The 15,602-nt window shown below is 35.8% G+C and overlaps 1 protein-coding gene across 2 annotated transcripts; it reads left to right on the top strand.

Annotated features, from left to right (window-relative positions):
• The first annotated feature begins 225 nt into the window (after positions 1–225).
• On the top strand, positions 226–3,454 carry LOC127118015 (probable tyrosine-protein phosphatase DSP4). 2 transcript variants are annotated; one of them, XM_051048148.1, is made up of 6 exons: positions 226–919; positions 1,070–1,163; positions 2,491–2,548; positions 2,640–2,683; positions 2,888–3,003; positions 3,126–3,454. In XM_051048148.1, exons 1-6 carry the CDS (start codon positions 639–641, stop codon positions 3,127–3,129), a joined length of 597 nt encoding a protein of 198 aa, XP_050904105.1. In that variant the 5' UTR covers positions 226–638; the 3' UTR covers positions 3,130–3,454. The 2 variants fall into 2 exon arrangements, with proteins under 2 accessions (XP_050904105.1, XP_050904104.1); XM_051048147.1 differs by having other exon boundaries at positions 2,888–3,454.
• The last annotated feature ends 12,148 nt before the right edge of the window (positions 3,455–15,602 follow it).

Raw genomic sequence — 15,602 nt, 5'->3', positions numbered from 1 at the left:
ATTAATTATTGATGATAGAGAAAAAAAGAAAGATAGTAAATTCTATACTTAAAAAAGCTAAATGTGAAAAAAAAACATTTTTTTAAATTTATATTTTAGGACATGATTATAATTAGAGATAGATAAAGTAATCCAAACACCCTTAAGAAAATAAACCTAATTAAACCCACTAGTTAAACATTTTACCATATTTTAATCAACACTTCTCCATTTCATTTGTCAAAAGATAGACAACAAGATACAAAAGAAAAACCATAGATCAAGTACTCTCTCACTCTCTAATTGGCATTTTCTTGTTTGTGACCACTCTCTCAAATTTGTATATATATAGCTAACATCTTCACCTCTACTCCATTGCTTAACCACCACTCTTTCCTCTCTTCAAAGCAATCCCATTTTTTTTCCTTCCTTCAAATTTCACTCTCACAAAACAAAACACCATTCAAACTCTCCCCCTCTCTCTCTCACTCCCTCTCTCTTTCTCTCTCAACAAGGAATATACCCTTTGATCCCAAAACCTTCCCCCTTTCCCTTTCTCTACTCTCTCCCTCTTTTCTATTATTATATTATTAAATATCCATTCATTCTTACATAACACACACTCCTCCAAACACCTCTCTCTCTCTCTCTCTCTTAATATGCAACAACAAGTGGCATCAGAAGTTCAACACCACCAACTCAAGAAAAAGAACCAAGAAACACAGATGTGTCGAAAAATCAAACTCAGTATCACTGATCACAACAACCTCAAACTCACAACCACCGTCGATGATGATGATGTTTGTGACAAAATTGACGGCGAGGATCTCTTCATTCCACCTCTCAATTTTTCTATGGTTGATAACGGCATTTTCCGTTCTGGTTTCCCTGAACCTTCCAACTTCTCTTTCCTTCAAACCCTTGGCCTTCGCTCCATCATGTAATATATACATGTTTTTCTTTTGCATGTCTTTTGCTTTTGTTCTATCTTTTCAACACTTTTTCAGTCACCCAATTCATGATTTATTAGTAAATTATTTAACTTTTTCTGATTTTATTGTGTTTTTCTTTGATGGGTCTTTTTGTATAGATATTTGTGCCCTGAACCATATCCAGAAGCTAACATGGAGTTTCTCAAGTCAAATGGAATCAAGCTTTTTCACTTTGGAATTGAGGGTCATAAGGTTTGTGATTCTATTAAGCTTTTTTACTAATTTATCACAAAGATCAATTATATGAATGCACAAAGTGATCAAATGAATTGAATAGATAATTGAATAAAGATCAATGGATATATCTAATTCAATTCACTTGTCTTTCTCATAGTCTCATGTGGTCTCCAATTATTTTCTTCAACTTGGTGTATGTGTGGATAATTTGTGACATATGGTGAAACCAAAGGGCAAGTTTTAAAAAACAGGTCAACAGTGAAAATGGTCGCGACAAAACAAAACAATATTAAACGGTGTCGGTGTCGATACTGAAGTTGTTATTTATCTTTTTTTAGGATAAAGAAAAAATTGTGATTAATTCACACCTCGACCGCTACAACCAAAATGAGTATCACAATACTTGTATCCACTGAAATCGCAGAAGTCTTTACACAACCACGACCATTATTTAAAACCTTGCCAATGGGACCTTTATATGAATGCTAGTGTTTAATCCAAAGAGTTGTTATGTTAGGTATTGGAGGAGAAAAGGGGTCATAAAGCTTGTTGTTTTCATTATTATTTCTTATTCACATGCTTCTGTTCTAGATTGATTTTGTGTATGTTTGGATTCACTCCGAGATCGATAGAATTACGACGACTCGCCGAAACTTTGATCAAAATTACACTTTGAAGTTTCAACAAAATCATGGTGTCAACTCTATGATCATAGTTTTTTAGATATCGATATTCTATTGTTATGTTATTTTATGGTCTATAATTGATTCTTGTTGAATCCACTGTTTTTTTCTTGAGCATATTTGACATTTCTGTGTGAAAGAATCCTCATCAATCTTCAGCTGTATGCCAACTTTATAATATGGAAAATGGAAATCACTGTGGATGGAATCTAAGCTGGCTTGTGATGTCTTTTCCATGGCTATTTCTAAATCAAATTATCACAATTATTTGTTTTTTTGTGTGAATATTTAATGGCTAAGAGGAGATCATAGAGTATTCTTCTTGTCTGGATAATGGGACCATTACGAATTTGTCGAAAACCGATTTCGTTCAAGAACCATAAATTTTCCATCATGATAAAGAAATAGCATCTAGTCATGATCAACCCTAGGAAAGTAAAGAAGGAAAATATCGAGAAAAACATAGGTTCAAAAGTCGGGTTTTGATTCTCTCTGCAGTCTAGTAAATCGGGTCTTGTTTGAGTCCAATTTACTAGATTTGAAGAGCGAATCGCGTATTCTTGAGTTTCTAACTCGAATTCATCATTTTTTTTGTGTGTTTACTAGCATGTTTTATATATGATTAATCAAATTGTAACCTCATGAGCTTGTGAATCCAGGAGCCTTTTGTAAACATCCCGGACGACACTATTCGGGAAGCCCTAAAAGTTCTTCTTGGTATGCTTATAGCTCTTTACTTAGTCCAATCATAATTGCAATTTCAAGTTTTTAACTCTTAATTTTTCACGCGATGTTCTAAATAATGCAGACGTAAAGAACCACCCGGTTATAATTCACTGCAAGCGAGGAAAGGTAAGACTCAACCGAATTCTTTACTCTAACCAATGATTTATTCGAAGTTGGATCAAGTAACATTCTCATCCGGGAAAAAGAAAAACCATTTTTTTTCTAGTGTTTGTCTATGTGATTTGAACTAATAGGGTTCTGTTAGATAAGAACAGAACCCTATATTTTCTCGTTAAAATAGTTAATATTTTCAATTGTTTTTATATACAGCACCGAACAGGTTGTTTAGTCGGATGCTATAGAAAGCTCCAAAAATGGTGCTTGTCGTCTGTTTTCGACGAGTACCAACGGTTTGCAGCTGCGAAAGCTCGAGTTTCGGATCAGAGGTTTGTAGAGTTGTTTGATATTTCAAGCTTGAAGCATTTACCTATACCATTTTCATATTTGAAGAGGTAACAACAGTCACAAAAAAAAGTAATATGCTAAACTGGGTTTTTCCTTTCATTAGCTAGTGAAAGTGAATCTGAAGAAAAGCGTTTTGAATAATAAAATAGAAAAAGGTGATGAACTTGTTCAATGCATTGAAGCAACAAAGGAATTCTTCTTCTTCTTCTTTTTCTTTTTCTTTTTCTTTTACTTCCATTTTTTAGAATAAGATAAGAAAAATCATCAAGTAGTATATTATATATAGTATATTAAGATGTATGTGTCTTTGTCTTTCTACTATTTTGTTTTTGTGCTCCTTATTCATGAGCAATGAGAATGTAGATTAGTCTTGATTATTTTCTTGAGGCTAAGAGAAATTCAAGAAAGCTATAAAAAGCATTGTTTTGTCTAGCAGAGAAAGTTTATAATTTTATTTGCTATACTGATTTTTGCTTTACTTAGTTTATAAATGAAAAATTAAGTCAATCTTTAACTTTGACATTGGATCAATATTAAACAATATTAAATTTTATATTTTGATTATTTGATCTTGATTCATTTTATAAACTATGAAACTGATAAAATTAGCTATAAAATAAAAAGAGTTTTTTGTTTGATGATTTTTAAGAAGAGATATTACATTTAATGTACAATTCGAGAATAACCATGTATTTGAAATCTGCGTCTGGAGTCTTTTGATTTGTTGATGTTGCTCATTTTTGTTAAATTTCAATGATTTAATAGAATTAATATGAGACTTTAAAATAATAAATAATATATCAAAAATATTAAATAACATGTTTATACTATTATTTAATGGATTAGATCATTATAAGCCATTTATCTCCATGACCGGAGGTAGCAAAACGTTACTCTCTACTTCGTAAAAGTAAATGTTTATTAAATTGAAAAAATTAGTTTTTTTTATTATTTATATTTTTTAATTTTGGTTTGTTAATCTTTTTTATAAGTATGAATTAAAATTGAGTATTACACGTACTCAACCTGAACAAGAAACACTCAAAATATTGGACGAAATTCACAAAACAGACAATTACAAGAAACAAGAGAATGAATTGACATTCCAATCATCCTAAGATCAATCTACTACACCCTTAATTTTGGTCAAAAATCAATCTCATGTAAGAATCTTAATCTACCAAACCAAATCTAATCCTCCTACATCACCATCGTTAAACAAAATATGGTTTCTAAAAATTCAAATCACCCAACAAACTGCAATCCAAAAGAAACAAAACAGATTCTTCTTGAATTTTACATTAACTTACCTGCAAAAATCCAAATGATGTTCATCAATCGAGTCTCTAACTTGAGAAGCATCGACGCCCAACCAAACACTAACGTGACTCCACACCTCAATTGCCATCGGACAACTGAGGAATAAATAGATAAAAAATTCCACTTCCTGCAAACACAAAGAACAAAGCAGATTAGCGTTTTTGCGAAAAATACCTCTGTGAGTTAATTCTAACCTAGTCGGTAAGCCGTTTAGGAGAAATCTGAAGGAGAATAGCGATCCAAAACGCAGCGAAAATTAAAAAATTTCTCCTTTAGTGATTCTTACGAATGGGCATGATTAGTGATAGGATCGTTACCTCTTGTGGCGATTGAAATCTTTGATGCAGATCTAGGGACTGATCACGAACGTTGAATGGTGACAACGCCTCTACTCAGTCCACACGAACGGATTCCTTCAATCTCAGTGCTAGCTGCTACGAATGAAGGCTTTGAGTGAGAGAGAGAGAGAGAGAAACGAAATTTTCATCTGTTCGAATGCTTCTGCATAAAGGTTCTATTTATAGAACCACTTGAGTGAGTTGTAAGCTAAAAAACCCACTTAAGTGTATGTGACCCATATCTTATGATATACCAAAATCACTTAAGTGCGTGACACCTTACCATATTTCGTATTCTACTTAAGTGCACCGTACCTTACGATGTTCTTCAATTCCCTTAAGTGCACAGTACCTTACAGTGTTCCTTATTTACTCTATCTATCATTAGTTTGTCCTTTTGGGTGTGACCCTGTAGGTTTTTGCGACATTGACAATTATATTAAATTACATATTTAACATAATAAACAGTGAGCGGTATCTAGCAACACATCACTGCTACCCAAGACACGAAAATGCCATGTGATCTGACAAATCCTTTTGTGATAATACTTATGTGTATAATTACTGTTTTGCCCTTATGTCTATATTGAACACAAGGCATAGACCGTGTCATCCTTGTCTAGTTCAATATCGGGCCCTTAGACATTCATCCTGTTATGCATGATGGACAAATTCCATCTAGGTCACTCATATCCCTCAGCATGCTTCGTTGAGTATCCATCATTTGTCTTTATGGTTATCCAGTTACGGACAATGTTTAATCAGCAATAAAACACTCAACTCTACATCTAGGGTCCATAGTGGTTTCAAGTCGAAGGGTGGTATACACCATTATCACCATGAGAATAACTTATGACACTTTGTATAACATTCTATATAGTATTCTCATAGCGGGTCAATCCAGTATAAATATTACTCCTAATATTCATACATATGTTTAAGACTTGATAACTCCTTATCCATGATCCATGAGATGTGATCATCAGTCTATATACATAATAGTCTTAATGCTTTAATGTTATCCCACTTCACAACAAAGCTCGACTACGGATACTATAAGAATAGTGTCCTTATGTTTAATGGGATCTCATGATTAAGTCACACTTGATACATTAAACGGACTAGCTATTCTAGGGACTTTATTAAACAAACATAATAAAGAAACAACCTTTTATTATTAATAAATAATTCGATACAAGTACCAAAAGTATTGGCCTCTAGGGCTTACACCAACAATCTCCCACTAGCACTAGAGCCAATCAGGCATACCCCTAATGCCCATAGATCTAGTATGTCCATCATGCTTCTGCTGCACAACAGGCTTTGTTAGTGGGTCAGTAATATTGTTAAGAGTAGGTACTCTGCATATTTTCACATCTCCTCTATCTATTATCTCTCGAATGAGGTGATATGTGTTTGGATCGTTGGTGAGATCTAGACTCCTTAGCTTGTGCGATGACACCGTTGTTATCACAATGGAGACCAATGGGATCCACAATGCTAGGAATTATGCCAAGTTCACTAATGAACTTTTTGATCCAAACAACTTCCTTTGCTGCACTTGAGGCAACAATATACTCGGTCTCGGTTGTAGAATCAGCAACTGTATCTTCCTTTGAACTTTTCCAGCTCACAACACCACCGTTTAAGCAAAATACATAACCAAATGGCGATCTAAAATCATCCTTATCTGTCTGGAAGTTAGCATCGGTGTATCCAATTACAACAAGCTCTTCCTGACCTCCATATATCAAGAATGAGTCCTTAGTCCTTCTCAAATACTTAAGGATATTCTTGACAGCTACCCAATGAGCATCACCGGGGTCAGATTGGTACCTACTCGTTGCACTTAAAGCATACGAGACATCTGGTCGAGTACATAACATGGCATACATGATAGATCCCATTGCATATGCATATGGAATCTTATTCATGCGATCCCTTTCTTCCTTAGTTGAAGGGATTGTGTTTTTGATAGACACATACCATATTGCATAGGTATGAATCCTTTCTTGGAATCATGCATATTAAAGCGTCTCGGCACTTTGTCTATGTATGTACTCTAACTTAGGCTAAGCAGTTTTTATGATCTATCTCTATAGATCTTGATTCCTAATATATAGGCTGCTTCACCTAGGTCCTTCATAGAAAAGAATTTCCCCAACCAAGACTTTACTTGTTGCAGGGTAGGGACATTGTTTCCAATGAGTAATATGTCATTTACATATAATACCAGGAAGACGATCATGCTCCCACTAAGATTCCAGCTTCTGGAAGCTTGCTTCAATCCATAGATTTATCTTTGTAACTTACATATCTTTTGGGCTTCTTCTGGTATGTTAAATCCTTCAGGTTGTGTCATGTACATATCCTCAAGAAGATTTCCATTAAGGAAAGTAGTTTTGACATCCATCTTCTTATTTCATAACCATGATATGCAGTGATAGCAAGTAAAATCCGAACAGATTTAAGCATTGCAACTGGTGAAAAGGTTTCATCATAGTCAACCTCATGAATTTGTTTATATCCTTTTGCAACCAGTCTTGCCTTATAGGTATGTACCTTACCATTCATGCCATTCTTCGTTTTGAAGACCCACTTGCATCCTATAGGGTTAACTCCAACAGGAGGCTCTACCAAGGTCCAAACCTGGTTTGTGTACATGGAATCCATTTCAGATTTCATGGCTTCTAGCCACTTCTCAGACTCTAGACCAATTATGACCTCTTGGTAGGTCACAGGCTCATCTTGATCCATGACTAATACATCACCTTGATCAGTTTTGAGATATCCATATCTCTCAGGTAGGTGACGTATCCTGATTGACCTATGATGGTCTTGTTCTACTTGAGCAGGTTGCTCTTCCACAACTACTTGTGTTTCCTGCTCTAATTTCTCCATAGGTGTATCAATGCTTTATGATTCTTGAATTTCTTCAAGCTCTACTTTCCTCCCACTGATTCCTTTGGAAATAACATCCTTTTCTAGGAAAACTCTAGTTCGAGTGATAAACACTTTGCGCTCAAAAGGATTGTAGAAGTAATACCCTCTTGTTTCTTTAGGATACCCCACAAATAAGCATTTGTCAGATTTGGGCTCAAGCTTAGTTGAAATTTGTCGTTTCACATAAACTTCGCAACCTCAAATATTCATGTAAGACATATTTGGTTCCTTACCACTCCATATCTCATATGGTGTCTTCTCAACCTTTTTGGATGGAACGCAGTTAAGTGTGTAAGTGTTTGTCAATAGTGCATGTCCCCAAAAGGAGTTTGGAAGATCGGCGTGACTCATCATGGATCAGACCATGTCTAACAAGGTTCGTTTTCTTCTCTCAGATACACTGTTCCATTGGGGTGTTCCAGGAGGAGTAAGTTGGGATAAAATGCCACACTCTTTCAGATGGCCATCAAACTCTAGACTTAAATATTCACCACCTCGATCTGATAGAAGAGTTTTAATGTTCTTACCTATTTGGTTTTGTACTTCATTCTTGAATTCCTTGAACTTTTTAAAGGACTCTAATTTGTGTTTCATTAAATACATATAACCATATCTACTGAAATCATCAGTAAATGTGATGAAGTACTGAAAACCTCCTCTGGATGGTATGTTTAATGGTCCACATACATCAGTATGTATGAGGGCCAAAAGATCATTAGCTCTTTCACATTTTTCTGTGAATGAAGACTTTGTCATCTTTCCAATTAAATGAGATCTGCATGTCTCATATGATTCATAATCAAAAGAGTCCAAGAGTCCATCTTTATGGATTTTGGAAATGTGTTTCTCATTTACGTGACCTAATCGACAATGCCAAACGTAAGTTGGATTTAACTCATTATGTTTCATTCTTTTAGTATTAATGTTACAAATAGGCATTTCAAGATCAAGGACATATAATCCATTGTTCATTTGTGCAGTAGCATAGAATATATCATTCAAATAAATGGAGCAAAAATTATTCTTTTATATATTTAATGATTATTTTGACTTGTGTGAGATGACTAACTTTTGGATTTTCTTGGTAACGAGCACATACTCAAGGTAAAAAAGTAATATCAAGGTTTGTGGCTATGGGATACAAAAGACTATCAATCATGGTTCTATAAAGACTTTGGTCCATATTAACTCCTTGATCATATTTGGTTAGCTTGATATGAGTTGCAGTAGGTGTACACTTGTATCTTGCACTCTAAAGCCCAAACTTATTCACAATGTTATTAACATATTTGCTATGTGACACAAATATACCTTCTTTCATTTTTTGACTTAAAATCCAAGGAAGTAGGAAAGTTCACCTACCAAACTCATATCTATTGCAAAAAATGTTCTTCCATCTTGTCTAACACTCCTTCAAACATGATATCATCCACATAAAAATGAGCAATCATTAGTTTTCATTCTTCTTTCTTGACAAATAAATTTTTGTCAATACCACCTATTTTATAACCATTTGCGAGGAGGAATTTTGTAAGTTGTTCATACCAAGTCCTTGGAGCATGTTTTAATCCATAGAGAGCCTTCTTTAGCTTATAAAAATGATTTGGTGTGCCAGGGTTAATGAGTCTTTTTGTTTGTTCAACATATACTTCTTCATTCAAAAATTCATTTAAGAACGCACTTTTGATATCCATTTGATATAACTTGAATTTTAAGAGACATGACATTCTTAGCAGTAATATGATGGATTCAAGGCGAGTAACTGGAACAAAAGTCTCATCAAAGTCAATACCTTGTATTTGCATGTATCCTTGAGCCACTAACTGAGCTTTATTTCTTGTCACGTTACCATTCTCATCATACTTGTTTTTGTAGATCCATTTAGTTCCTATGATGTCGACTAAATTAGGTCTGGGAACCAATTCTCATACTTTGTTTCTTTCAGACTAAATGTTGAAAGAGTATATCTTTGGCAAATATTTTTGTATCGTATCCACAGAGATTGGGTAATATTACCGCCGTTCTATAATTCAAATGTTATAAGTTAGAAAGTAACAGGGTTGTTTTGTTTGGAAAAATATTTTGTAAGTGAAAGTTAACAAAAACTATAAAGTGGTTTAGTCAAATATAAAAGCTTGGCAAGATTGGAGTTCACTATTTCAAATATCTATGATTCCCTATGATAAATAATTAGATTCAAGATTATTGATGATGTTCAAATATCCTCTCAAAGTCATTTATGTCTAAATGATATCGTGATAGTTACTATATTGATCCTTAGACGATCTCTCCACCTAACTATCAATATAGCAACCTTTAATGTTCAATATCAAAGAATAGTTATAAATAAATCTATCTCTACAACTTATTCACTACTTGAAAATCTGTTTTATGTCTAAACTCGAGTAATCTCTCTCGACAACTACTCAAATCTGGTTTTCAACTTAAAGCAAAAACAGTAATCAATACATCAACAATCTCTATCTCATATATAAATCAAAGTGAATACATAGATAGATGAGAATAGCTACTACCTCCAATCTTGACAAAAGGGAGTTTAGCTCCTCATCACCATTGTTACAAAGCAGAAGGGTTTAGAAGAAAAACTCTGTTTTTCTCTATTACAAAAGCTCTACAGCACAATGTGTGAATCAATGGAATCATGTCTCAATACCCTAGGTTAAACTATTTTGTCTCCACCAAAAAGGTTGACATTTCCCTAATTGGACATTGTCATCAGCAGCAGAAAAGCACTTCCCAGACAGACATCAAAATGGCAATTACTTTTTCTGCACAGCAGCACATTTGACCCTTGGTCAGCTTGCTGGATTCGCAGCCTTCGCGGCGCGAAGGGAGTTTGCGGCGCGAACTGTTGCTTTCCCAGCTTCCTTGTTTGGCAAGCTTCCTCCAAAATGCCATGTTGAAACCAAGGTCTTGCTTATCCATAATTCTACACAACTAACAAAAAATGTGAAATAACTATTCGAAACAAAATAAATTAAACCTAATTGCATTTATACAAATTAATGAAGATAAAAGTGTGTAATTACATCAAAACTTGGTAAAAGGGACCAATAAAATGGTATAAAAAGTAGTACTAATTGGTCCCTAACAACTCTCCCCAACTTAGCATTTTGTTTGTCCCTAAACAAAAGTTTCCACCCTTACAATCAAAGCAATGACACAAAAGATTGAAACAAGGATTTACCAAGAACATTCAAATGGTTCAAAAGTGTTTGGCATTTTCTCAATTCACCTATCTCAATTCTAGACAAAATATGAATAAGGGAAATGGTAAAGTGCAAAAATCATTCCAAGGAATTCAAAGCCATATATGTCAAAATTGAATCAAGCTTACACACACATCATAATAATGATGAATAACATGAAGGGTTACTTTCACTCATCCAAGCAATTAAATCAACAACAACTCAAATCATGCGGTTATCACAACAAGTACCAAATCATGTGAAAAATGAGAATCAAGAGGTCTTTCAAAGGTTGTAATGTGGCTTAGGTTACAAGAAAGGATATGATTAAGACAATTCAACCAAATTGCCTATCCTAAGGGAGCATTCCCAAAGATTCACTCTACACAATTTCCCTTTCTTTGATCCCTATCTTTTTCTTTTTCTTTTTCTTTTCAAATCCACACAACCATGAGCATTTCCTTTGCTTTTCTTTTTCTATTTTTTTCTATGCTCTATGGTTTCAAGGGTGATTTCTTTTTCTTGTTTCTTTTCATATTTTTACCCTTTCATAGAAACTCACTTTTCCAAGTTTCTAATCAACTTTTCACTTTACTCTCCCCAACTTTAGATTCCAAAACCAAATTTATTCAATAATGCTCCCTACTTAGACATAAGCAAAAGGCAAAATTTTGCAAACAACTCGGTTTGAGGTTTCAACTGATACGAAAGAAATTAGGATTCATTTATTCCACAATTTTCAATTGATTTTACAATGATCAATCAAATGAATCCTAAATTAAGCTCAAAGGGGGTTAACTAAGGATTATTCCTCACAAGGTTAGTTGATTCAAACTTTTTGGTCAAGTGGTTTTTCTCACAAACAATGCCTCTATCATTTTCAAAAATTTCACACAAAAATGGATTGATGCATGATTTAGCATGATAAGAATGAGTTAAAACAATGCTCGGTTTCCCGCTTTTTAGTGTACAATGGAAAGTCTCCTCACAACTGGCTAAGTCCTATTTTGATTCAAAAATGACATATACTTCAATGAATTTATGACATGGAATTTGCACACACCATCAAACTACTCATGTTAAGTCTAGAAAGCGATAAAGTGTACCTTGAAATGCCGACACTAATTCTTATCATCACCACTCGAAGTGTCCTATGCTTCTTTCTTTGCGATCATTTCTCGGTTGCTTAAAGCTTGACTTATGAGTAAGAACAATTAAACAAAAATGTTGGCAAACCAATATTTGATTAAAACACACTTAAATTTCAAAAAGTATTCATGCAATTATCAAGATACACTCTAAAATTCAACAAACTCCTCAATCTTCCTTCAACTCATCGCCATGGTTTACACCACCTCCTGCACCCCCCAAAAAAAATTGGCTTGCCCTCAGGCCACTTAGCATAATCAACAAAATCCTCTTAGGAAGGGAATGGAGAGGGGAAGTTTTGAAATTTGGAGGTTTGGACGTGGAGTAGCGAGGTTGTTGAAAGAATCTCCTAAGTTCGTGAAAATAGGAATGAAACGAAAATGAAATGAAACAAAAGTTTTTTTTTTTTTTTTTTTTTATTTTTTTTATTTTTTTATTTTCAGTTCGCGGGGCGAACTTTGTTCGCGGGGCGAACTGAAGGAAATTTAAAAAAAAATTAGTTCTGTTATTTACTGTTCGCGGGGCGAACTTTGTTCGCGGCGCGAACTGAAGCTGTGAATTCAGTTCGCGGGGCGAACAGTGTTCGCGGGGCGAACTGTAAAAACCAGAACCCAATTTTTTTCAAAATTTAACACAGCAAAAACTCACACAGCAGAAAAAAATTAAAATACGGACTTACAACGTTGGGTTGCCTCCCAACAAGCGCTTTGTTTAACGTCGTTTGAGCTTGACGGTCCACTGATTAGCCCGGTTTAAATAGAGACACGACATCCACATCACGATTTATGTCACCACCATGGTAAACTTTGAGTCTTTGACCATTTACGGTCCAACTCTCTTGTGACTTTGGATCCTCGATTACAATGGCTCCACAATTCCGTACTTCCTTGACAACGAACGGTCCTGACCCTTTTGGCTTCAGCTTACCCGGTAATAACTTGAACCTTGATTTGAAAAGCAGTACCATTTGTCCGACATGAAACTCCTTGCGACGGGCCTTTCCATCATGGTATTTTTCTTCAATTGCATCATTTCGGAATGAATCATGTTTGTCATGCGGATGCTTCATAGCTTTAAAAAGATTAAAGGTCACCTCTTCGTCTTGCACTCTCACCTTCATTAGTCCATCATCTACGTCAATCATCATCCGAGCTGTTTTCATAAAAGGTCTTCCAAGAATTAGGGGCACATCACGGTCCTCATCCATCTCCACTATTACGAAATCTACCGGAAACAAGAATTTGTCCACCTTCACTAACATGTCTTTAGCAATTCCGTATGGTAAAGTGGTAGACTTGTGGGCTAGTTGTAAAGTCATTCTCGTCGATTTAATCTCAACATTCCCTAATCTTTTAACAATGGAGAGAGGGATTAAATTTATACTAGAGCCCAAGTCAATCAAACCATTTCCAGTGTATGTGCTTCCAATGGTCACCGGTAGAACAACCCGGCCCGGATCGGACTCCTTCCTTGGGAGAGTCTTTTGGATGATAGCACTACACCGTGCATCAAGCAGTATGGTCTCGTCTTCCACGTGTCTCCTTTTCTTTGTAAGAATGTCCTTCATGAACTTGGCATACCGTGGCATTTGTTCTAATGCATCAGCAAATGGAATGTTGATTTGAAGCTGCTTGAAGATGTCCATAAACCGTGCATAGTGTCTAGCGTTATCCTTCTTTGATGGTGCGTGCGGATATGGTAGATGTTGAACTGGAATGACATTCACTCCTTTGTCTCCTTTTTTCTTATTTCTTGGTTCGATTTCCTTATTCATTTCCGCTTCACACCGCTGCTCTTCCATCAGTTGTTGGTTCTGCTGTTTTCGCGGCGCGAAGGGAGATCGCGGCGCGAACTGAGCAGTTTCTACCACTTTCTTCTTCCCACAAGCCACATCCTCATTTTCCAGCACAGCATCCGTATCATTCTCAACTGTAATTTCCTCACCTTTTTTACTTGTCAACTCTCTACCGCTTCTAGTAAAAATTGCTTTGCAATGCTCCTTTGGATTAGTTTGAGTATTAGCGGAGAAAGAAGATCCTGCAGTTTGTTCCGACAGCTGTTTCGCAAGTTGACCTATTTGATTTTCCAAATTCTTGATTGCTGCTTCATTACTCTTCTGATTTGCCATGGAAGCTTGCATGAATTGTTGAAGAGTGTCCTCTAGCTTGGAACTTCCTCCTTGCGATTGTTGGCCTTGAGAATTGGGGTGTTGATAAGGACTTTGCTGCTGAAAATTTTGATTGTTGAACCTTGTTGGTTGGTAACCTTGATTGTTCCTTTGATAGCCTTGATTTTGATTGTTCACATAGCTCACTTCTTCTAGCGGAGGGCAAAAACCAGTAGGATGATCTCCTTGGCATAACTCGCAACATGCTACTTGATGTCGAACTTGAGAACTTTGAATCTCCTTCATTTGCTGTGGAAGCTTGGCCATTTGTTGAGTGAGAAGCTCCACTTGTTGAGAGAGTAGCTTGTTTTGAGCAAGGATGGCATCATTGGTATTTAATTCAAGAACTCCCGGTTTATGTTGTGAAGGACTACGGTCATGTTGACTTTGATGATCATTGAGTGCCATCCGGTCAATAATAACGTTAGCTTCTTCCACAGTTTTTGACATAAGAGAGCCACCTGCGGTAGCATCCAAAAGTGTTCTGTGAGTTGATTGGAGCCCATTTAGAAAAATATGGATTTGAGTGAGCTCATCAAAACCATGACCCTTGCATTTTCTCAACATTGACTTGAATCTTTCCCAAGCCTCATTTAAAGACTCGTTGCTTCCTTGAGTGAATACCGCGATAGCCGTTTTGGCTTCCATGAATCGGGATTGAGGGAAATATCTTTCTAAGAACTTTTCTTCTAACAAATTCCAATCCGTCATAACTCTTGCTGCTTGATCAAGGTACCACTCTTTTGCCTTTCCCACTAAGGAGTGTGGGAACATCCTCTTGAATAATGCTTCTTCACCCGCTTCATCAATTCCCGTCGAACCCGCAATCTCATAGAATTTGATGAGATGGGAGTACGGATCTTCATGATCCATTCCGGTGAATGGATTTGCATAGAGAAGTTGGAGGATTCCGGTCTTCATCTCCGTATTTCTTCCTCCACGGGCAAATTGAGAATTCCTTCTTGGACTATTAGCGGACATTTCGGTACGATTGTCATCCGCCATGTTTCCTTTACAAGCCTCTACAACCACTTCTTCGATTTGAACAAGTGCGGAAGTAGATGCTTCTTCTCTCCGGTTTCTCTCTTCGGCTAGTTTCCTTCTTCTTCGTGTTTTGCTATTGAGCTTCCGAAGTGTTCTTTCAATTTCAGGATCGAATTGAAGTTGCTCCTCGGTCACTTTTCCTCGCATGCACTAGAATCTACAAAACTAACAAGCCAAGTGAAACAAAAGAGGGATAACAATAAAAGTAACAAAACTTAAAACAAAGAATTATTGCAATGCTTGTAATATCGACACCAATCCCCGGCAACGGCGCCAATTTGTTGAAAGAGTATATCTTTGGCAAATATTTTTGTATCGTATCCACAGAGATTGGGTAATATTACCGCCGTTCTTTAATTCAAATGTTATAAGTTAGAAAGTAACAGGGTTGTTTTGTTTGGAAAAATATT

Source organism: Lathyrus oleraceus, chromosome 2 (assembly GCF_024323335.1).
Source record: "Lathyrus oleraceus cultivar Zhongwan6 chromosome 2, CAAS_Psat_ZW6_1.0, whole genome shotgun sequence".
Classification (NCBI taxonomy): Eukaryota; Viridiplantae; Streptophyta; class Magnoliopsida; order Fabales; family Fabaceae; genus Lathyrus; species Lathyrus oleraceus.
Note: the sequence above shows the minus strand (reverse complement) of the source record. Positions and strands in the feature narration are given on the sequence as shown.

What these genes read in the sequence shown, in the direction of transcription:
- LOC127118015 (XM_051048147.1), top strand. Translation starts at nt 639, where the DNA reads ATGCAACAACAAGTGGCATCAGAAGTTCAACACCACCAACTCAAGAAA. An exon ending in AGCCCTAAAAGTTCTTCTTG is followed by an intron (nt 2,549 to 2,639) that starts GTATGCTTATAG and finishes TAAATAATGCAG; the next exon opens with ACGTAAAGAACCACCCGGTT. An exon ending in TTCACTGCAAGCGAGGAAAG is followed by an intron (nt 2,684 to 2,887) that starts GTAAGACTCAAC and finishes TTTTATATACAG; the next exon opens with CACCGAACAGGTTGTTTAGT.